This window comes from Panthera leo, chromosome A1, assembly GCF_018350215.1.
Source record: "Panthera leo isolate Ple1 chromosome A1, P.leo_Ple1_pat1.1, whole genome shotgun sequence".
NCBI classification, from domain to species: domain Eukaryota; kingdom Metazoa; phylum Chordata; class Mammalia; order Carnivora; family Felidae; genus Panthera; species Panthera leo.
The window spans coordinates 116,309,245-116,334,135 of NC_056679.1; the positions used below are offsets into that span (position 1 = coordinate 116,309,245).

The 24,891-nt window shown below is 37.3% G+C and overlaps 1 protein-coding gene and 1 non-coding gene across 2 annotated transcripts in view; one reads left to right on the forward strand and one right to left on the reverse strand.

Moving 5' to 3' along the window:
- PFDN1 (prefoldin subunit 1) overlaps positions 1–24,891 on the reverse strand; it is a 72,015-nt gene that overhangs the window by 46,611 nt on the left and 513 nt on the right. The window contains exon 2 of the mRNA XM_042936984.1: positions 22,496–22,662. Within this exon, the coding sequence (XP_042792918.1) occupies positions 22,496–22,662 (167 nt within the window). The remainder of the gene's footprint in view (positions 1–22,495; positions 22,663–24,891) is intronic.
- Positions 1,447–1,553, forward strand: LOC122202512. The gene has a single exon (XR_006194710.1). It is a non-coding gene; the product is annotated as a U6 spliceosomal RNA (small nuclear RNA).

Below are 24,891 nucleotides of genomic sequence, written 5' to 3' on the forward strand. Positions count from 1 at the left end.
AGGGGAGATGATCAGATCCCCAACCCAGGCACCCCACGCACCCCATGCACCGGGCACCCACATGGGGAAAAAACTAATCCCCATAACATGTGGCTTTGAAAACCACAGGGGCCTAACAATCAGTAAGGCTTAACACATGGAATTTTAAAAATCAGAAAGAAGACTGTTCTAGGAGAGCAGGGAGGGTGGAGTACCTTTCCTTAAAGAGACAGCACAACAAATAGCCTCACTGATATACAGCACAAAAGCAGAAATTAGAAAACGCCGGGGGGGGGGGGGGGGGGGGGGGGGGGGGTGTATAACGAGAAGATTAATGGTTGATGTCAGAGTGCATACTGGAGAGGTAGGGATCTTTGGGACACTTCTCCAAGAATAAAAGAGCTGCCGGGTGCCATTTCTCTCCCTTGTCCTCCAGCCTAGAAACACCTACAGAAATCAGCACAGCACCTACAAGCTCCAAGCTCCATGGTGCTTGCTAACAGCATCCCCCACCACAAGCACTTCTGCAGTTTCTGCCCCCTCCAACCTGGCAGGCCTCACCAACAGTTTTCTCAGGTGACTGCAATGGACCTTTGCAGACCATGCATACACCATGTGCCCTATGCTCCTATTCTACTGCTGACATGCCCCCTCCAATACACCCTTGTTCAGAACCCATCCAAAGTGGTGCCACAATAGTATACAAGCAGTCCCAACAGAGACCAGCACCACTCCAAAGTGACTCCTGCCCCAGGGAGAAGGGAAGATAACCCCACACACTACTCCCAACTGCAGCCCCAACTGGAGGCAAACTGGGTCCCAGGCAAACTGACTTCAGGCCCAGTCTACCAACAAAAATTTCTCAGGGGATGACAAAGGGAGAGTACCCTGAGGTTCAGTTCTACTACATCTCTGGCAAACACCTGGTCTGACTCAACTCAAGCACAAGACAAACCCAGACTGGCCCACTAACAACACAGGGACCAAACCCTGCCCACAACAGGCAAAGAGAGCCATTATGGGATGACTGGACTGAAGGCAAACACAGATCAGCCACAAGAGCGGGGCACACACAACACACGTAGGAGACCCTGAAGCACCAAGTCTGTTGAATGGGGAACACTGCACTGGAAGGCACCACAAGACCTAGTCTTCATCAGGCCACTACTTTCAAGACAGGAAAAATAGCTGACTTTCCTAACACAGAAACAGACAAAGAGTTAGACAAAATGAGGACATAGAGTATGTCCCACATTAAATAGGACAAAATCATAGCAAAAGAGCTAAGTGAAATGGAGAAGTAATATGCCTGATAGAGAATTTAAAGTAATGGTCACAAAGATACTTACTAGACTTGAGACAAGACTGGAGGACCTCAGTGAGACCATCAACAAAGAGAAAAAAAAAACAACATAAAAATGAATCAATAAGAAATGAAGAACAATAACTGAAATTAAAAACAGACCAGTGCTCACTTGGGCAGGATATATACTAAAATTTGAACAATACAAAAAAGATTAGCATGGCGCCTGCACAAGGATGACATGCAAATTTGTGAAGTGTTCCACATTTAAACACACACACACACACACACACACACACACACACGCACCCCAGGTGGAATAAACAGACCAGGGGAAGCAGAAGGAATCATCAACCTGAAGGACAGAGTAATGGAAAGCAATCAAGTTGAAGAGGATTCAGAACAAAGAATTTAAAATGCAATAGACTTGGGGAACTCAATGACACCATCAAGTGTAGTAACATTCACATTTTAGGGATCCCAGGAGAAGAGAGAGAAAAGAGGGCAGAAAACGTATTTGAAGAAATAATACTTGAAAACTTCCCAAATCTGGGGAAGGAAACAGAAATCCAGATCCAGAAGGCTGACAGCCCCCAACAAAATCAACCCAAGAAGGTCCACAACAAGACAAAGAATAATTAAAAAGCCAAAATGCCATGATAAAGACAAAAATTTAAAGACATTAAGAGGAGTGTCTGGGTGGCTCAGTGTGTTGAGCATCTAACTCTGGCTCAGGTCATGATCTTGCAGTTCATGGGTTCGAGGGCCACAAAGGGCTCTCTGCTGTCAGTGAAGAGCCTACTTCAGATCTTCTGTCCCCCTTTCCCTCTGCCTCTCTCTCTCTCTCTCTGAAAAATAAACATTGGGGCGCCTGGGTGGCTGAGTCGGTTAAGCATCCGACTTTGGCTCAGGTCATGATTTCACAGTTTGTGAGTTCGAGCTCCACATCGGGCTCTGTGCTAATCGCTCGGAGCCTGGAGCTTGCTTCGAATTCTGTATCTCACTCTCTCTGCCCCTCCCCCCTCAAAAATAAATAAACATAAATAAACAAACATTAAAAAAATTTATTTTTTTTCTTGAAATTCGCTTTTTTTTATTTTTTTTTATTTTTTAATATATGAAATTTACTGTCAAATTGGTTTCCACACAACACCCAGTGCTCATCCCAAAAGGTGCCCTCCTCAATACCCATCGCCCACCCTGCCCTCCCTCCCACCCCCCATCAACCCTCAGTTTGTTCTCAGTTTTTAACAGTCTCTTATGCTACAAACATTAAAAAAATTTAAAGGGGCATCTGGGTGGCTCAGTTGGTTAAGCATTTGACTCTTGATTTCAGCTCAGGTCATGATCTCAAGGTTCGTGAGTTTAAGCCCCACATTGGACTCCACAATTATGCAGAGCCTACTTGGACGTTCTCTCTCTTCCTCTAACCCTCTCCTGCTCATGCTCTCTGTCTCAAAATAAATAAACAAGAAAGAAAAGGAAAGAAAAGGAAAGGAAGGGAAGGGAAAAGGAAAGGAAAGGAAAGGAAAGGAAAGAAAAGAAAAGAAAAGAAAAAAGAAAAGAAAAGAAATTTCCCAGAATAGGAAATAAAGAGCTTCCCAGACAAACAAAAGCTAAAGGAATTAATCACCACTAAACAAGCCCTACAAGAAATGTTAAATGGAACTTTCAGTGGAAAGACTATAAGTAGAAGAAAAATAGGAAGCACAAAGCAGTAAAATTGGATTTATCTATAAAAATCAGTGAGGTGGGGACGACCGGGTGGCTCAGCTGATTGTTCGACTTTAGCTCAGGTCATGATCTCACAGTTCATGAGTTTCAGACCTGCAGCGGGCTCTCTGTTGTCAGTGTGGAGCCCACTTTGGATCCTCTGTCCCTTCTCTCTCTGCACCTCCTCTGCTCACTCTCCCTCTCTCTCAAAAATAAACACACACAAAAAAAGAGTCATGTGATTCACAAAATAAAAGAATGTAAAGTATGACACCATATACCTAAAAAATGGAGAGGAAAGAATGGGTTCAAACTTAAGCAACCATCAACTTAATATACACTGCTACATGCATAAGATATTATATAGAAACCTAATGGTAACCACAAATCAAAAATCAGTAGAAGACACACAAAAATAAAGAGAAAGGAATCCAAGTATATCATTAAAGAAAGCCAGCAAACCATGAGAGAAGAGATCAAAGGAAGAAAGGCACAGAGAAGAAATACAAAAACAACCATTAAGTAACAAAAGAGCAGTAAGTACATATCTGTCAATAACTTTGAATTTATATGGACGAAAATACTTGAATCAAAAGACATAGGGTGACGGAATGGATAAAAAGGCAAGACCCATCTATATGCTGCCTACAAAAGATTCATTTCAGACCTAAAGACATGCAGATTGAAGTGAAAAGAAAGCCAGGGTAGCAATATTTACATTGGATAAAATAGATTTTAAAAGACCATAACAAGAGACAAAAAAACACTATATAATCATAAAGGGAACAATCCAACAAGAAGATATCACAATTGTAGATATTTACATACTCTACATAGGAGCACCCAAATACATAAAATAGCTAATAACAAACATAAAGGAAGTAATCAATACCAATAAAAGTAGGAGACTTTAACACATTCTTTTCAAGTGCACAAGGAACAGTCTCAGGAAAAGATCATTTATTAGGTCACAAAACAAGTTTTAACAAATTCAAAAACACTGAAGTCATACCATGGAATCTTTCTGATTATAACATTACGAAACTAGAAATCAATCTCAAGAAAAAAGTCTGGAAAGAACACAAATACACGGAGGTTAAACAATATGCTACTAAACAATGAATGGGTCAACCAAAAATTCAAAGAGGAAATAAAAAACTCATCATCAGAGATATAAACAAATCAAAACCACAAAATGAGGTACAACCTCACACCTGTCAGAATGGCTAAAAGTAAAACTCAAGAAACAACAGATGTTGGCAAGGATGTGGAGAAAGGGAAACACTTTTGCACTGCTGGTGTAAATGCAAACTGGTGAAGCCACTCTAAAAAACAGTATGGAGGTTCCTCAAAAAATTAAAAATAAAACTACCCTACAACCCAACAATGGCACTACTAGGTATTTATCCAAAGGAAACAGAAATGCTGATTCAAAGGAGCACATGCACCCCAATGTTTATAGCAGTGCTATCAACAATAGTCAAATTACGGAAAAGGTCCAAATGTCCAACAACTGAGGAATGGATAAAGATGATGTGGCAAATATATACGTATATATGTATAAATATATATGTATATATACACATATATATGTATACATACACACACACACACACACACACATATATATATATACACACAATGGAATATTACAAGGTGATCAAAAAAAATGAGATCTTGCCATCTACAACAACGTGGATGGAACTTGGGTGTGTTATGCTTAGCAAAATAAGTCAGAGAAAGACAAATACCATATGATTTCACTCATATGTGGAATTTAAGAAACAAATAGAATAACACAGGGGAAGGGAAGGAAAAGTAAGATAAAAACAGAGAGGGAGGCAAACCCTAAGAGACTCTTAAAGACAGAGAACAAACTGAGGGTTGCTGGAGAGAAGGTAGGTGGGAGGGATGGGTAAATGGGTGCTGGGCATTAAGCAGGGCACTTATTGAGATGAACGCTGGGTGTTAAATGTAAGTGATGAATCACTGGGTTCTACTCCTAAAACAAATACTACACTGTATGTGAACTAATTTTAACTTACTTATTTTTAAAAATTTTTAAATTAATTTATTTATTTGGGGGGCAGGGGTAGAGAGAATCCCAAGCAGGCTCTACACTATCAGCACGGAATCTGACACAAGGCTCAATCTCACTAACTATGAGATCATGATCTGAGCCGAAATTAAGAGGTGTGCGCTCAACCGAATATGCCACTGAAGTGCCCCTTGTGTTTATTTTTAATTTATTTATTTAAATCAAGTTAGTTGGGGCATGTGGGTGGCTCAATCAGTTAACTGTCCGACTCTTGATTTTGGCTCAGATCAGGATCCCATGATCCCTCAGGTCATGGGATTGAGTCCCGCATCGAGATCCATGCTCAGAGTGGAGCCTGCTTAAGATTCTCTCTGCCTCTCTCTCTGCCCATCTCCCCTGCTCATACTCTCTCTCTAAAATAAAATTAAGGGGAGCCTGAGTGGCTCAGTTGGTTCAGTGTCTGACTTTGGCTCAGGTCATGATCTCATGGCTCATGAGTTCAAGCCCTACATCAGGCTCTGTGCTGACAGCTCAGAGACTGGAGCCTGCTTCAGATTCTGTCTCCATCTCTCTCTGCCCCTCCCCTTCTCATGCACTCTCTCTCTCTAATATAAATAAATATTTTTTAAAAATTTTTTACAAAGTTTTAAAAAAATGAATAAAATAAAAATAAGATAAAAATTAATTAATAAAAAAAAATACATGGTGGGTACCTGGGTGGCTTAGTCAGTTAAGTGTCAGACTTCAGCTCAGGTAATGATCTCACGATTCATGAGGTTGAGCCCTGCTAACAGTGTGGAGCCTGCTCAGGATTCTATCTCTCCCTCTCTCTCTGCCCCTCCCCACCCTCAAAAAAAAAAAAACTTTAAAAAATTATAATAATAAATCATAAAAAATCGTAATAAAATAAATAAACTACATGGAGACAAATGAAAATGAAAGCACAAGGGTCCAAATCCTTGGGATGCAGTATAAGTCATTCTAAGAAAGAAATTTAGAGCAATACAGGCCTACTTCAAGAAGTAAAAAAAAAAAATCACAAATAAACAACCTAACCTTACAGCTAAAGGAACTAGAAAAGAACAAACAAAACCCAAAACCAGTAGAAGGAAGAAAATAATAAAGATTAACAGTAGAAATAAACAAAATAGAAACTAAAAAACAATATAACAGATCAATGAAACCAGGAGCTGGTTCTTTGTTTTTGTTGTTGTTCTTGTAGTTTGTTTTAAAGATTTTTTTTTTATCATTTTTAAGTAATCTCTACACCCAACATGGGGCTCGAACTCACAACCATGGGATCAAGAGTCACAAGTTCCACCAACTAAGCCAAGAGCTGGTTCTTTGATAAACTTTTAGCCAGACTCATATATGTAAAAAAAAAGAGAGAGAGCGAGAAAGAAGACCCAAAATCAGAAATCAAAGAAAACAAGTAACAACTGACTCTACATTAATACAAAAGATTATAAGATAATATCACAAAAAATTATATGCCAACAAACTGGACAACCAAGAAGAAACTGATAAATTCCCAGAAACATATAACTTCCCAAAACAGAATCAGGAAGAAACAGAGAATTTGAACAGACCAGCAGTGACATTGAATCTGTAATCCAAAAACTCCCAACAAACAAAAGTCCATGACCAGACAGCTTCATATGTGAATTCTACCAAACATTTAAAGAAGAGTTAATATCTCTTCTTTATTCCAAAAAATAGAAAAGGAAAACTTCCAAATTCATTCTATGAGGCCAGCATTACCCTGATACCAAAACTAGATAAAGACACTGTGAAAAAAAAGAACTACAGGCCAATATCTCTCACGAACATTGATACAAAAATCCTGAACAAAATATTAGCAAAGTGAAACCAACAACTCATTAAAAAAATCATTCATCCAGGCACCTGAGTGGCTCAGGTCATGATCTCACAGTTTGGTTCATCTGCTCTCCACACAGAGCCCATTTCAGATCCTCTGTCTCCCTCTCTCTGCCCCTCCCCCACCCGTTTTTCCGTGCTCTCTCTCTCTCTCTCTCTCAAAAAAAATAAACATTAAAAAAAAAAATCATTCACCACGATCAAGTGGGATTTATTCCCAGAATGCAATGATGGGTCAATATTTGCAAATCAATCAACATGACACATCACATCAACAACAAAGGAAAGGATAAGAACCATCATATCATTTCAACAGATGCAGAAAAAGCATTTGACCAAGTATAACATCCACTCACGATACAAACCCTCAAAATAAGTAGGTTTTGGAGGGAACATACCTCAGCATAATAAAGGCCATATATGAAAAACCCACAGCCAACATCATACTCAGTAGTGAAAAATGGAGAGCTTTCCCCTAAAATCAGGAATAAGACTAAGATGTCTATTCTCACCATTTTTACTTAACACAGTATTGGAAGTTTAGTCATAGCAATCAGACAAGAAAAATGAATAAAAGGCATCCAAATTGGTAAGGAAGAAGCCAACGTTTCACCATTTGCAGATGATATGATACTATATACAGAAAACCCTCAAGACTCCACCAAAAAACTACTAGAACTGATAAATGACTTCAGTAAGGTCGCAAGACACAAAATCAATATACATAAATCTGTTGCATTTCTATATACTAATAATAAAGTAGCATAAAGGGAAATTAAGAAAACAATCCCATTTATAGTTGCACAAAAAATAAAATACCTAAGAATAAACTTAACCAAGGAGATGAAAGATCTGTACTCTGAAACTATAAAATACTAACAAAAGAAACCAAAGACAACACAAACAAATGGAAAGATATTCCATGCTCATGGACTGGAAAAACAATTACTGTTAAAATGTCCACACTACCCAGAGCAATCTACATATTTAATGAAATCCCTACCAAAATTCTAATGACATTTTTCACCAAAGTATAACAAACAATGCTAAAAGTTGCATGGAACCATGAACGACCCCAAATAACCAAAGCAATCTCGTGAAAGAACAAATGGAGGCATCATGGTTCCTGATTTCAAATTATATTACAAAGCTATAGTAATCAAATAATACAGTACTAGCCTAAAAGCAGACATAGATCAATGAAACAAACTAGAGAGCTCAGAAATAAACCCACACAGGGGTGCCTGGAGTTAGGCATCCAATTCTTGATTTTTGCCTCAGGTCATGATCCCAGGGCTGTGAGATCAAATCCCGCATTGGGCTCCATGTTGAACATGGAGTCTGCTTGGGATATTCATTCTTTCTTTCTTTCTTTTTTCTCTCTCTCTCTCTCTCTCTCTCTCTCTCTCTCTCCTCCCCCTTCGGCTCAGGTCACGATCTCGCGGTCCGTGAGTTCGAGCCCCGCGTCGGGCTCTGGGCTGACGGCTCGGAGCCTGGAACCTGCTTCCGATTCTGTGTCTCCCTCTCTCTCAGCCCCTCCCCCGTTCATGCTCTGCCTCTCTCTGTCTCAAAAATAAAAAATAAAAAATAAAAAAAATAAAAAAATAAAAAGAAAGAAAGAAACAGACCCACACATAGATGATCAATTAATTTATAACAAGGCAATCAAGAATATACAATGAGAGGGGTGCCTGGGTGGCTCAGTCAGTTAAGCGTCCAACTCTAGATTTTGGCTCAGTTCATGATCTCAAGGTTCATGAGTGCGAGTCCCGCATCAGGCTCTGTGCTAAGTGTGGAGCCTACTTGGGATTCTTTCTCTCCGTCTCTCTCTATTCCTCCCCCACTTGTGCTCTCTCTCTCTCTCTCAAAATAAAAAATAAAATAAAATTTAAAAAAAGAATATACAATGAAGAAATGACACGCTCTTCCATAAACGGTGTTGGGAAAGCCAGACAGTCACATGCAAAAGAATGACACTGGAACATTATCTTATAGCACACAAAAATCAGTTAGAAATGTATTAATGATTTGACATTAAGATCTGAACCATAAAACAACCAGAAGAGAACTTAGAAAAACTTTTCCTTTATATAGGTTTTGGTGATTTCTTGGATTTGACAGCAAAAGGCAAAGGCAAGAAAAAAGCAAAATCAAGTACATCAAACTAAAAGCCTTCTACGTAGCAAAGGAAACAAAATGAAAGGCAACCTGTGAACTGGGAGAAAATATTTACAAATCATATATATGATAGGGCACTCACTTCCAAAATACATATAAAAATGAATTCTTAAAACTTAATTAACAAATCTCATTTAACAATGGACAGAAGATCTACATAGACATTTTTCCAAAGACGAAAGATGGCCAACACATACATGAAAAGGTATTCAACATCACTAACCATGAGGGAAATGCAAATCAAACCACAATGAGAATATCACTTCAAATCTATGAGAAATAACAAGCGATGGCAAGGACAAGGAGAAAAGGGAAGACTTGCGCACTATAGGTGGGAATATAAATTGTTGCAAACACTATGAAAAGAGTATGTTCCTCAAAAAATAAAAAATAGATTCCACTTCTGGGTATCTGTTGAAAGGAAATGAAAACACCACTTTGAAAAGATAAATGCACTCCCATGTTCACTGTAGCATTATTCACAATAGCCAAGACATGGAAGAAACCTAAGAGGCCGTCGATGGATGGATAAAGAAAATGTGGTATATACAAAAAAAGAAGCAAATCTTGCCACTTGAGATAACATAGATGGACCCTGAAGATTTTATGCTAAGTGAAATAAATCAGACAAGAAAGGCAAATACTGATGATCTCACATATATGTGACATGTAAAAAAACAAACAAACAAAGTCACAGATTTATAAAACAGACTGACAGCTGCCAATGGCCAGGGTTGGGCAAAATGGATGAAGATGATCAAAAGGTATACATCCACTTAAAAAATAAATAAGTCAACATATAAAGTACAGCATGCTGATTATAGTGAACTCTACTGTATATTTGAAAGTTGCTAAAAGAGAAAATCTTAAAAGTTCTCATCACAAGAAAAAAAATTTGTTACCACGTGTGCTGATGGATTTTAAGTGGACATACTATGATCATTTCACACTATACAAAATACTGACTCATTATGCTGTAGACCTGAAATTAATGATATGTCAATTATACCTCAAAAAAATAAATACCAATTTGGGCATTTACAAAAAAACTTTTTATATAGAAGCAGATTTATACATAATAGACTTAAATTTCAATAAATATATATATATATATATACACAGATAGATATCACCAGACACACAAATAAATAGGAAAATATAACCCATTGTCTGGAGGAAATTCAGTTAATAGAAACAGACTCACAAAGGAGAGAAAGAAAGCAATTAGCAGATAGAAAAAAAAGTTTTTAAATTTTTTTTAATGTTTATTTTTGAGAAAGTCAGAGCGCAAGCAGGGGAGAGACAGAAAGAGAGGGAGACACAGAATCTGAATGAAGCAGGTTCCAGGCTCTGAGCTGTCAGCACAGAGCCCAATGTGGGGCTCAAACTCATGAACCATGAGATTATGACCAGAGCTGAAGTCGGACGTTTAACCAACTGAGCCACCCAAGCACCACTTGCAGATAGAAAATTTTAAAATATTATATAATGTGATTAAGAAATAATGGAAGACAGGAACTTAACAATAGAGAAATCAATATAAAAAAGAGGCAAGGGGTGCCTGGGTGGCTCAGTCGGTTAAGCAACTGACTCGATTTCAGCTCAGGTCATGATCTCATAGTGGGTTCGAGTACAGCTAACACTGACAGTGCAGAGCCTGTTTGGGATTCTACCTCTCCCTTTCTTTCTCCCTCACTCATTCATATATATATAAATATACATAAGTGTAAATATACATATATACATATATATACATATATATATATATATACACACACACACACACATACACATATACTCTCTCAAAATAAATAAGTAAACTTAAAAAAGAAAAGGAAAAAAAAAAGAGGCATGTGCTACTTCTGATGATGAAAAACACCATACTTACACCAACAAAATCACTGGTCAGGCTTTAGAGCAAATTAGACACTGTAAAAAAAAAAAAATCAATAAACTCAAAGATACTGAGATCAACAGAACTACCAAAATGAAGCAGTGTGGGATGGGGGTGGCAGGGAAATTGAGCTAGTGAGCTATCAAGCCATGAAGACAAATGGAAGAAACTTAAATGCATACTGCTAAGGGAAAAAAAAAAAAAAAAGTCAGTCTGAAAAGACTACATACCGTATGATTCCAACTATATAACATTCTGGAAAAGTTATAGAGAACATTTTAAAAGATCAGTGGTCATCAGGGTACGAGAAAGGAAAGAAGGATGAATAGGTGGAACACAGGAGATTTGGGGGGACTATGAAATGATTTTGTACGATACTGTAATGGCAAATACAAGATATTATACATTTGCCAAAACCCACGGAACTGTACAAAACAGTGAATCTTAATGTAAACTATGGATATTAGTTAATCATAATGTATTCCTTCATTTGTGACAAATGTACCACACAAATGTAAGATGTTAACAGAAACGGGGGTGGAGAGAGGGTATATGAGAGCTCTCTGTACTTTCTGTAAACCTGAAACTACTCGAAAAAATCATTGGCTCTTTCAGGTTGTCTCCATCCTGTCCCCATTTTTTCATTTGTTTGTTTTTTAAATTAAACACCACCCCTCCCTGTCCTTTTCTCTTCCAGTGTCAATATTACAAGCATTATGCAAGCTTCTCCACTAAGCTATCTCTACCCAAGTCCCTCCAAGAACTCCTTTATGATCAAGGTTTTAACTTGGCTAATGAACTGCAAAATAATATCACCCCCATCACTTGCACTATGTCTGCATCATCTGTCATTTCTACCTGTAGGTTCCCCCACTTCAACCACAGCTATCATTGATTATCACCAGTTGCCCACTCACCTAGTCCCAAACTTGCAAGTATTCTCCTTGTACCCTATATATTCCCCATTTATGACTAAGACTCATCATTTTCTTTCATACTGACCCTTTTCCTCTCCCTTCCACTTCTGCCACCTTCTGAACTTATTACATTCCTGAATTACTTCAATAGCTTCTTTCTGCATTCCATGTTAAACTCTCCTCAATTTATCCTACGTATATTACCAACAGTTTTCATGTGGCTAGCCCTCAATTATTGCTCACTGGAAAGACTGCTGTGGATGATTTTAACAGACACTATTGACTGGCTACCCAATATCCATTCTTCTTTGTTGAGAGAGCTCCAATTTTGTTTGGGGACCTCCACTTTCCCAAGTGACTCAGGGAAGTGAATCCTGGGATGAATCTTGATTGGTCTTACCCAATCACAATAGTCCCATCCCCCAAGATTTAAGTCCAAGCATGTGGTTCAGTTCGGGTCATGAAATGTGAGAGGTGGCCCTCTGAAGACTTCTGAGAAAGATTTCTTTGCTCCTACAAATATGACACAGGAAAAACATGGTACTTTCTCACAGTGCCTGGATAGCTCAGTCAGCTAAGCGTCTGACTCTTGGTTTCGGCTCAGGTCATGATCTCACGGTTTGTGAGTTCAAGCCCTACATCGGGCTCTGTGCTAACAGCGTGGAGTCTGCTCGGGATTCTCTCTCCCTGTCTCTCTCTGCCCCTCCCTTACTCTCTCTCTCTCAAAATAAGTAAATAAACTTAAAAAGAAAAAGAAAAAAAACACAGTACTAACTCTACATGTTGTCACATTTGAATTAAATCCTTGGAACTCCTACAGCCAACCTGAAGATAAAGCCGGCAAGCATAAAGGGGGCAGAGGCAAGAGTACTTAAAGAAGTGGAACTGAAGCCCAGATATAGTCCCTGAGGAGGCCTGATATACACGACATCAATAAATCTCAGATGCATTATGCTTAATGAAAGAAACCACACAAAGTAGTACATATCATAATGATTCTATATATATATATATATTCCATATGCAGTTCTAAAACAGGAAATATTAATCTATACTGAGACAAGTCATATTATCAGTTGCCTGGAGCAGAACTTCCAAGAAATGACTTGGAAGAAGGAACTTTTTAGGGTGATGAAAATGTGCTGTATCATGACAGACGTGGTGATTACAGTTATCAAAATTCATTTAACTGTATCCTTAAAAATGAATGTATTTTACTATATATAAGGTGTATTTCAATAAAGTTTATTTAAGAAAAATGGATAATTAGTACTATAGTATGCCAGATGATTATAAATGCCATGAAGAAAAATAAAGTCAAAAAGAGAGAGTACAGGAGGCAAGAAGGTAGGGGTAGAAGTTATGTATGTAATTTTAAACAGGGTGGTTATGACAGGCCTCAGTGCCTTTTTAATAAAGACCTAAAGGAAGACAAAGGTGTACAGTAGACATCTGGAAGAAAACATCTCCAGACAGAGAGACCAGCAACTGCAAAAGCAACTTGTCTTTTTCAGTGATAATATGGAAAGCTATCTGAAGATTTTGACTAGAGTGATTTTTTTTTTTTTAAGTTTATTTATTTTGAGAGAAGGAGGGGCAGAGCTAGGAAGAGACAGAATCCCAAGCAGGCTCCACGCTGTCAGTGCAGAGCCCAAGGCAGGGCTCGAACTCACAAACCGCAAGATCATGATCTGAGCCAAGATCAAGAGTGGATGCTTAACTGACTGAGCCATGCAGGTGCCCCTGACTTCTGTTTTGCAAGGATCACTCTGGGTGCTCTGTTGGGAAAAACTATAAAGTGGTAAGGATGCAAGCAGGGGAGCCCAGTTAGGAGGCAGCTGCAATAATCAAATGGTAGCTGAAATCAGGGAGGTGTTAAGCAGAAATGTTCAGATTCTGGATCAAATTTAAAGATAGTCTTTGCTAATGGACTGAGTCAAGGATAACTACAAGATTTGGAAGACATGGAAGGACTAGGGCACCTGGGTGGCTCAGTCAGTTGAGCATCCAACTCTTGATTTCAGTGCAGGTCATGATCCCAGCGTGGTGGGATCTAGCCCCATGTCAGGCTCTGGGCTGTGTGGAACCTGCTTGAGATCCTCTCTCCCCACCCCTCTGCCATTCTCCCCACTCAAGCTTTCTCTCTCAAAACAAAAAAAACGAAGAAGAGGAAATGGAAGGACAAAAAAGTCATCCACTGAAATGAGGAAGACTGTAGGGAAGAACTGGTTTACCTGGAACAGTGAGAATTTTATTTTGGTCAAGTTAATCTTGAGAGGCCTATCGAATGGAGATGTAAAGTAGGCAGGTGGATATACAAATCTGGAGTTCAGGAAAGGGGTCTAAGCTAAAGATAAAAACCTGGGAGTTGCCAGTATATCAAAAGGCACTGAAAGATATAAGCCTGGGGACACCTGAGTGGCTCAGTTGGTTAAGCATCCAACTTCGGCTCAGGTCATGATCTCATGGTTCACGAGTTCAAGCCCTGCATCAGGCTCTGTGCTGACAGCTCGGAGCCTGGAGCTTGCTTTGGATTCTGTGTCTCCCTCTCTCTCTGCCCCTCCCCCACTCACACTATCTCTCTCTCTCTCTCTTTCTCTCTCTCCAAAATCAATAAACATTAAAAAAAAAATCTTAAAGAGATAAGCCTGGATGAGATCACTAAGAGAGTAAAAGAAAAGAGTAAAGAAAAGAAAAGTAAAGAAAAGAAAAAAAATTCCAAAGGCTGAGCCCAAGGTCAATCTAATACTTGGAAATGGGAAAGAAAAAGAAACAGTAAAGGAGACTGAGAAGGAATGGCCAGTGAAATAAAAGGAAAACCAAGAGGTGATCTCCTAGAAGCCAAAGGAAGAAAATGGTTCAACCAGGAAAGACCAACTGGAATAAATACTGATAGGTCAAATTAGATGAGGGCTGAGAATTCACTGGAATTATTAGAGAATCATGGTCCCTTGAGGAACCCAAGTCCATGTAAACATTCCTTGTTCTAGATGAGTAACTCACACACTGCTAGGTTCAATCTGTACTAACTAGAAATCACTGTGTATTTTTAAATCAAACTATTACTCCTAAAATGGAAGCAGTAGTATGTCAGTCTATTTTAAACATGATGTTTATTTTTGTCACTATTCGGTATTCTAAGTATTCTGGTAAATAATCACCTCTGATGTTTACCACTTTTACTCTAGCCTCATCAAACCCCAAACATTTCCACATATAATCATCAAGATCTGCTATAACTTTTTCCAAGATGTGATCTTTCTTTTACTAAAAGGTTAAAATGTAACACTGGATGAAACAGAACCACTGGACAGTACAAATTATTATCCAGTGAGCATTAAAGGACACAAACAGAAGACTCCTAGTACAAAAGCATAAAGTCAGAGAAATATAAATATATTTTAGGACAAATGCAAAAGACTCAGTCTAACACACACATACAGGATGCATACTGTGATCCACATCTTTTTACCCTGAGCCAAACAATGTAAAAGGCTTGGTTTAGGGCAGCCATGCTCTTATCTATTTAAAGATACATTTTTAATACTGGGATCCTGCTGCTGTGCAAATTTTGATAGGAGAACATTTCAAGTCCTCTTCAAAGCCAAGGGAACAGTGTCTCCCAAGTAATCTGGTCCATTTCAAGGTAACTGACCTTCCTCAAAACAAGAGATGGTAAGTAGAGTTCTTGGCCAGGACAATAAGATAACATTCCCTCAGACATGTCCATTCGAACTTGAATGCTAAAAATAAATTGAGCATACATTCTTCACAAAACCACAGGCACTAATGGTGCATGCAACACACTGCAATCCTAATTATTCCTTCTGGGCAAAGGATATTTGCAGACCCTATCAATTCCTGATATAAGGAGTAAAAAAGAATACTAACAAGTCACACCAAGTGTGTATTCACATACATGGACTGACTGCCTTTCAACTTCTAGGTCAATATTTTTTGTGAGCTCCTTTTGGATGTTTCATTAAGCAGATTATGTTCCTGGACATGAACATTTCAGTCCTCTCTCAAACAGATTAGATAGCAAGTTGTTCCTAAATTTGCCACTATGAGATAAGTGGCAGCTAAAATCAGAAAATTCTTGGTACGGCCTAAAAGTGATTGTTTTTCAGGGGCGCCTGGGTGGCTTAGTAGGTTAGGCATCCCACTCTTGATTGCGACTCAGGTCGTGGTCTCAGTTGGTGAGATCAAGCCCCACGTCGGGCTCTGTGCTGACAGTGTGGAGCCTGTGTGGAATTCTCTCTCTCCCTCTTTCTCTGTTCCTCTATCTCAAAATAAAGAAATAAACTTAAAAAATAAGAACTGATCGTTTTTCATTTCAGAGAAACTCAGCTAGTCAGTTGCAGCAAACAATTCCCCAATGACAAAGTAACATAGTTCAAGGTTACTGCTACCTTTATTTTTATTTACATGGGAACAACAAGGTAATGGTACTTTTCACCCTTCCCTCAGTTTACTAAATCAATCCTTATCACCAATTAGAATACACTGTAGTATCCTCTTGGGTTGCTGAGTAATTGCTACTTTCATGCAACAAAAGCAGGTTTTGTTTCATCCTTTGCCAGTTTAAAAAACAAATGTGAAGCCTTTTGATGTCAGGAAATCCAAAAGCAAAGTGCTCCAAGTAACCAAATGAATCAATTCCATTTACATTTTTTAATCAAGTTCAAGACTAAAATAAGTAACCCTACAAGGACACATTAAGTAAAAATTTTATTTTCGCATGTTTGTACATCCCAAGTAGAACAGACTTCTCCTGTTTTTACAATAAACTTCTAATTAGCACACGAATTTTCAAAACTAATTTCCTGTGTTTCAGTGAGACTGGATTCTGGAGGACATGGGAGGGGAAGAAGGGAAAGAATTATCAAAAGTACTCTTCTAAAGAAGAAACATGGCTATGTAATTCCTACGCAAATGTTTGTTAACTTGCCCTCGCATAAAAACAGTGATGTCATTCTACACAGCAGTACAGCAGAGTTATAATGAACACTAAGTTTTTAAATCACTGACAACTTAAGGAAATTAAGAATATTACTCAAAAATCTCCTCTCCCTAGAGTACCACATCTGTGAAAGAGGAGAATGTGCCCGTCTGAGGTTACATACACACTCAGCATCAACAAAAGTGAAGTCATTTCTCCTTGCACAACAGGAAAAGTTGTTTTTGTTTTTTTCCCCCCTTACAGCTCTGAGCAATGAAAGCCAGAACTTTAAATGGCTCTGTATAAAAACACAAAAAGGGAGGGTCACAATCTATTAGTAAAAGCAGTTCAACATCAAGAACCCCTCTTCCTTTAAAATAAAATCTAAAAAATAACTTTTTAAAAATGCCTTCTTACCTTTGAAAATTATTTTATCTTTGCTTCATTTTCTCTACTCTAAAATACAGATTACTACATTTAAAGAGAAGATATAAGGAGCTGATAAATTTCTATCTGCCATGTGCTCTCACAGCAAAAATAATGTGTACTTTTCTCCTATAGCAATCACTAAATAAAATATCCAAACCTGATTCCAGTAAGAACAATATAAACTATTTTTACTATAACATCAACAATATTTACTGCACCAAGTTTTGTGGTTTATTTCCTAATCTAGTAAAACTATTTCATCAGCTTTAAAATTACACCAAATTGACTAGAATACCAACTTTACAACTATCTGAAATTGTAAAATGGTTGCAAAACTTCAGGCACCATGACTATGTCCCTTTCTATTAATATTTAACATAACTAAACAGAGAAACCAAATATTTCGACTTGGCTTTACTAACTGTCATGATTCAAACTACAGGTCAACATCCAAACTAACAATTAAAATCACAAAAGAACTAACATAATAGTTTAAACAAAGGGCAGTTCAACCAAGCTATCGTGAAAAATTCAGATTTCTACATCCTAATTGCTTGAAAAGTTGCTCAACTGTTCGGATTTTGGCTACTGTTAATTTGTTCCCTATCAGGAATATATCTACTGTTTTTACTTTCTACCTGTGCCACATTTATCTTAGGTTTTACACTTCTGGATCTTTCAACCATTAGAGATCAACCATCAAATTACTTCAACAAGTAGAAATAGCAACACCGCTCCCAAACAGCAAATTCTGCATTGCTAGACACTTATCTAGTTGGTAGATTTATACCATTGTTCATTCTTAGTTCCTTAAATGTAAAAAATACCCACAGAATGGTGGCATACCTCTAAATTGGTTTAAATATGGTACAAAGTTATTTTTAGTTAGGTTCAAGTTTTAAAAAGGCACTAATCATTCTTCTCAGAGACTAATCTACTCAAGTTCCTCCCATATTAAAAAAAATTAAAGCTTAATTTGTCTCTCTTGGAAAAAAGAAGTGTATGTAATGCTCAAGTAAAAGAACATTAGAATTACAGAATACTAAACCTGTTATCAAATCAGGGTCAGGATCATACCTATTGTTAATAAAAATAAGTCTGACATTTATTCTAATGATGGTCCTTTCAAACACTAGCAAGGCTAAATGTTCTCTATATGCACTTTGAAATGTAATTCTTATTTTTAAAAAATTCTCCTATCTTCTAGTGTGCAAAAAGGGAAGAAAACCCCCATAAATCCTTATAAACTGGTTCTTATTCATAAAAAAAAAGGATACCAGCAACATTCATGTATTATTTGAGAATTGTGTCTATTCCCTCCTTGCATGCTAGAAAGATGCAAAGACAAACACTTGCAATTATTCAGACAGATCATTCCACAGTTGTAACTTTCATCACAGTTCTCAAAGCAGTATGGTGAGGTCAGCTCACAAACAGCTTAAGTAGCAAAACTAGAAATTGGTGGTAGTAGTATCAGGCTACATAACAGCCTCTCCAAAGAATATGAAGTAAGAGAACTGAAATGTGCTGGCAACATGCCAAGAGACTGGACAGAATATAGCTTTGAGCAATGAATACACAGAGTTTACAGTATATAGCAATTCATCATCTCTTATCCTGTAGTTTGATTTTCCTTGTATAAAAACCAAAATAAGCCATATACAGGAGGTCATTTAACACTACCAAATTTCTCTACATATGTGTCTTAAAAGACATCTGGGCATGCAATGATTTGGTTAAACTAAAAACATACCCTATAAAGGAATATGTAACTTCCATCTTATATGGAGATGAAGAATATAAAATAGATATTATATTGATATTATTCTACATAGAACAGGTTTTATTCTCTAAGGATTATACTGCCCTGGGCCTAATTCTAAATGCTTAGGTTTTTCTATAGTGCCAGTTCTAACTAATTATCTCTGCAACTGATTGGCTTTTAGAATTGGTTAACTTTCTCAGGAGATTTAATTAAGAATTTATCTTATCCAATCAAAGAACATAATTTTGATAAGAAACAACTGCTTTGACCTAGTCAAAATGTTACTTTTACAATTTCACCTTTGTTGAATCATATTTTAAAACAGAATAAGAAAACCTAATTCTTAAGTCTTTGACTTTCTAACTGTATTTTCTTTCTGAAGAAACAAAAGAAAATGTACCTATTTTAGGCAAAAGAATCATACTCAATTCAAATCAAGACACATTTTACACCTATTTTGTGCCAGACATTATGTTGAGAACAGAAGAAACAAAGATAAAGATGTATACAGTCTCAATGAGCTGACAATCAATCTAGTTGAGGCAAATGACCCACTTAGAAATCAATCATCTCTCTCTCTGTCTCTGTCTCTGCTATACTAGCTACAGGAACAAAAGCTCTGGTATCACCCAGGAAAGTGTGCATAAGTCTGCCAGGGAGGACAGAAAAATCTTCAGAGAAGACAAGCTATGTCTTGAAGGATAAAAATTTCACAAGGGAAAGGGGATACTTCAAGCCAAAGAAAGAATGAACAAAATCAAGAAAGCACAAAAACATCTGACAGGGGCACCTGTGTGGCTCAGTCAGTTAAACGGCTGACTCAATTTCAGCTCAGGTCATAATCCCACAGTCCGTGAGTTCAAGCCCCTCACTGGGCTCCATGCTGACAACTGGGAGCCTGCTTGGGATTCTCTCTCCCTGCCCCTCCCCTGCTCAATAGCGCATGAACCAGCTCTTCCTCTCTCTCAAAATAAATAAATATACTTAACGAACAAACAAAAAAACGGGTGACAAAGTCCGGTGACAAAAGTAGGGACAACGATTTCCGGTACATGTACTACTTATTCCTCTTCTATCGTCACCCATGACAGACATACTAATCAATTAAAGCATGTTTAAAGCCCACATGAGACTCAAAGTCCTTTTCAACAGATCACCCAAAATCAATGGAAGGATGTTAAATCCATGAGATGAAATTTGCGCTATACTGAGCCTGGGACTAGAAAGTGGTGGGACTTGAGGCTACAGGGGTACATTAAGGACAGATTATAAATGAACATGAATGCTAGGCTAAGAAGTTTAGATTTCATCCTGTGGGCAACAGATCAAAGAATTTTATGAAAAATATGGATGTGATCAATTCTGGCAGATGTATGAAGAGTACATTTGAACACACAGAATAAAGGCAGAGAGAACAGCTAAGAGGCTATTGCAATAATCTAGGTAAGATACAATGAAGCCCGAATGTCAGTGATGGCAAAAATCTACTGCAGGCTCTAAACAAAATGGAGTGTTTTAGATTCTATAATTCATGGTTTTAAACAACAGTTTGAGAAAAATTAGTATTCTAATTGGAATTCCCAAATAATATTCAAAAAAGAAAAGACAAATTAAGGTAAAGACTGGAATTAAAGAAGTGAATCACAATGATACTCAAGATTACTCAAGACTATAAATTCAGAAATAGTTATTTCAGGTTTAGCATCAAGGGGAACATCCTCATGACCAGACTAATACTCAGCAAGTCTTTTCTTCCTGAGGGCGCTAATACTCTAGCCAAACAACAAACTCTATTCACCTTACATGCCCCCACAATGCAGAGTCAAATTCGCACTCCCAGTGGGATGCAGAAAGAACAAAAGTCAAATTGAAAACCAAAGTTTGAAACTATGTAGGAAGTTCCACTTTATCCAAACATTTACAACAATGTATTTATTTTACACAAAATAAATCTTACTGAAATACTACTACTATTCTACCATGAACTAAATCATATCCCAGCCTTTTAACTCTAGACTTCTTGGTGTGGAATACAATCTAGCTGTAGCACTTAGGGCAGTATGCAAAAAAAGTAACAACCTAGCACTTTCGGAGAATGTTTTAATAAAGTATTCTGATTAAAACCAAAAACTTCATTATAGCCCAAAAGGCCAAAGACAATCAAAAGAGATTTTCTGTTTTGGAAAAAGAGATTCTTTTACTGTTGCAAAGGCTAAGGCTAATGTACTGATGTGAAATCCAAGTGCAACGTGTTAACGTGCATGCTGGAAAAGCTACCATTACTGTTTAAGACCTAAGGATACTCATATTAAGAATAAAATTATCCTATAGTGAATGCCAACAATGCACCTGTACTATATAGATATATATTCAAGGGTTTTACTTTGTTACTGTCCCAATTCTTTTCTCTCCTAATAACAAATTGTCAAAGTGGGATTCTCCTCCTCTCAAAATAAGCTAAAATGAAAAATATGAACTACAGATATAGAATTTATTTCTGATATACTGTTTATTCTGAGAAAACAAATCATATGTTTATCATAATCCCTCTCTTTTCCATTAAGAAAAGGAGTAGCTAGTCATGAGCAGAGTCTACTTCTCATGATGTCATTCCAAAGCCATTACTAAATGTTACACATGTTATGCTTCCTTCAAATCAATCACCAAACAAGTCATCTTCAGACTGAGGTCAAATTCCATTCACTACAAGATCTCCAAACTTGAAGTAATGGTCCATTTACTAAGTAATATCCAAAGACCAAATTCCAGAAAAACCCTCCCCTTGTACCTCCCCCGCTTAAAAAAAGTCTTCTCCTTTTAGCTCATTGTAATGGAATGTGACCTGTAGTTAAGGGCTTTTCCATTCCTTATTTACTGTTTAGAGAACATGAAGCTCATCTATTCTCTCTCATAAGAGTAATATATTTCTTAAAATAAAAAGAGTGAAGTATAGGTGGTCAATCATATAACAATTAGAACAAACAAAAAGTAAATTGGTTTACTTGATTTTTCATGCATGACAGAATGAGTGTATTTAAATGATAAATGGATCTATTTTTATCTTACAACACTGGTCCAACATCTTAAAGGACCTATGATTTGTATGACTCCTAATAAATCAGGTAAGGAAGGAGAAGTTAAAACTACACCTACTTAAATAAATCTTCACACACAAAATTACTGTAAACTTCTTTTCATAACAAATCATTTTCGTCATTGAACTTACGCACTTAAATATCTACCTGATCACAGAGAGAAGAGGAAAATATCTAAGAAATGTACTGCAAAGTCTAAAATTAAACACATCTATCTGGGGTTCAGTTAGCATTTTTTAAAAGTATGTATTTGACTAGGTGATCCTCAAAGTTTCCATGATACTTTAACCCAAGTTTTAAAACGAACAAATTCTAGACAAAAACTTCTCCCATAATAACCCCCTTCAGGATACATTTTACTTACATTCTTCCTACACCTTCATACATGTTAGTCTCATCTATCAAAGTCATAATCTCTGTATCTGTAAGATGTGCATGCTTTTTCGTCCTGTTTAGCTGTTCAATCTGTATGTCTGCAAGCTTCACCTTCTGTTGAGTGTCAATAACTTTGGCTTGAAGCTCTGTGAAGGCCTAATAAAAAAAAAAGTCCTTCATTTAGTGGGTGAAACATTTTACAGGAAACACTTGAGTCAAATCCAAATATATTAAAATAAGCTGCTAACCAGAAACAAAGTTGTGAAATTTACCAACACAAACATCAATAAAACTCAATACAACTGTAAACAATCAAGCCACCATGCTAAATCATGAACTTACCCTGTCCTCAGAAAATGCAGTCTACATGAAGCACAACAAATGCACCTTAAATAACCATATGAAGAAGCAGGTATCCAAAGAGTAATAAAACAATAAATGCAAAAGAGGATGAAACACAGTGATTCAAAACAAAACTATAACGATTCACTACATTTGTATTACACTGCTAGGTTTCAAAACACTTTCCCACATTTATTTGAAATACTAACATGGGAATATTAATATGAGAACATTGTGGAATATAGTAATATCTCATTTACTCCTCTCAATAATCCTATGATTTAGGAATGGGAGTTTTCATCATCACTCTTTACAGATTAAAGTAACCAACTTAGGGGCTCCTGAGTGGCTCAGTCTGTTAAGCATCCGACTTTGGCTCAGGTCATGATCTCATGGTTGCTGAGTTCGAGCCCCGCGTCAGGCTCTGTGCGGACAGTTCCAGGCCTGGAGCCTGCTTAAGATTCTGTGTCTCCCTCTCTCTCTGCCTCTCCCCTGCTTGCTCTCTATCTCTCAAAAATAAATAAACATTTAAAAAACATTTTTTTTAAATAAAGTAACCAAATTAGTTGAAGAGATGTAAGTGGCTTGCACAGGGTTGAACAACTATTATGAGGAAAGGCAGGGACTTAACACTAAAACCCATTTCTTCTGACCTTTAGTTCAGGAATGTTTCTATTTTACAGTAACATTCAGGATACAAATATTTTTAAAATAAAGATTAAAAAAAATAAAAAAATTCAAGGCATTGGTAGAACTGCATCATAATCTTCATATGCACATACCAAGCCAAATTTGACCCTCGTGTACACTTAAACACAGTTCTTGGATACTCTTACTTAAGGGCCTGGAATGACTTTCAGATGTTGTCAAATTTATGCCTTAATAATACCATTTGTGACTGCATTACAGGGCAAAGCCCTCTACTTAACTTTTTTCAGACTTTGTTCTCACCTATTAGTAAGGTTTCAAAAGATTGATTTGGGGAGAGAGGAGGTGCCTGAAATTGCCTATTAGTCTCCACTACCCCCCCCCCCAAAAAAAAGACCTTATAAAGATATTAGAAGATGAAACCTTTAAACAACAAGTTTGTTTTTTACTTAAGCTAACTGGCTGTCAAAACTATCCAATTTAAGTCTCCAATCATCTTCTTAGTTTGCATTCATTGTCCAGAGGTTTCTTAACAACAAATTCAAATGCTGGGAGTTAAGTCCACTCACAGCTATACTCTATTGTTAGCTCTTTCACTAAACCCTGACTTACATTAGAACTTTTAACAGAAAAAAAGATAAACTTTTAGAATGCTTTAATCATTCTTCAGATTAATTCTGTCTTGCATGTAAACTTACAGGTGATTGTTCTGTACACATTGCTAAAGCAGCTGGTATACAGTTCAAGCTAAGATACTACAGCATTAGAGAACACCAGGTTATGGGCTAAATTTACAAGTTTCAAAAGAAGAAACACAAAAAGCAAGGTACATACACATAAATCCTCAGAGCAATAACAAACAACTTCATTTAATAGGAGCAACAAATATTTGAGCTATCTTATTTCATATGCAAAGGTTCACCCAAACGAAGTGTTAAGACGTTACATTTGCTCTTCTGAAGAACCTAAGCTAATAAACAAAAGGTGTGGAGTTAAGCAAAGAATAGTGGATTCTAGTCCCAACGTTGGACTACATCTTTTCTAGAATTCAGTTTCCTTTTATAGAAAAGTATAGGTTTAAAGTTGATGAAGTCCAGGATCCTTTCCCTGACAACCCTTAAGTGGCAAAAACGTTTTTGGGTAACAACACATTTATAAACAACTGTTTGAAGACAGAAACCCAATTCCTTCCGATACCGATTTTATTTGGAAAATTTTACGGGCTTGTTCTTGTTTCTTTTTTTTTTTTTTTTGGCAGGTCCTTCAAGAAAGGGGGAAGGGGAGATAGGGCTGGGAGTCAAAGCCCTGCTATGAGACTATCTAACTTTGAACTGTATGTACATGCTGTGACCTTTCAAAGCAAGAGATGGAGTAAGTGGCCTAAAAACACAGGAT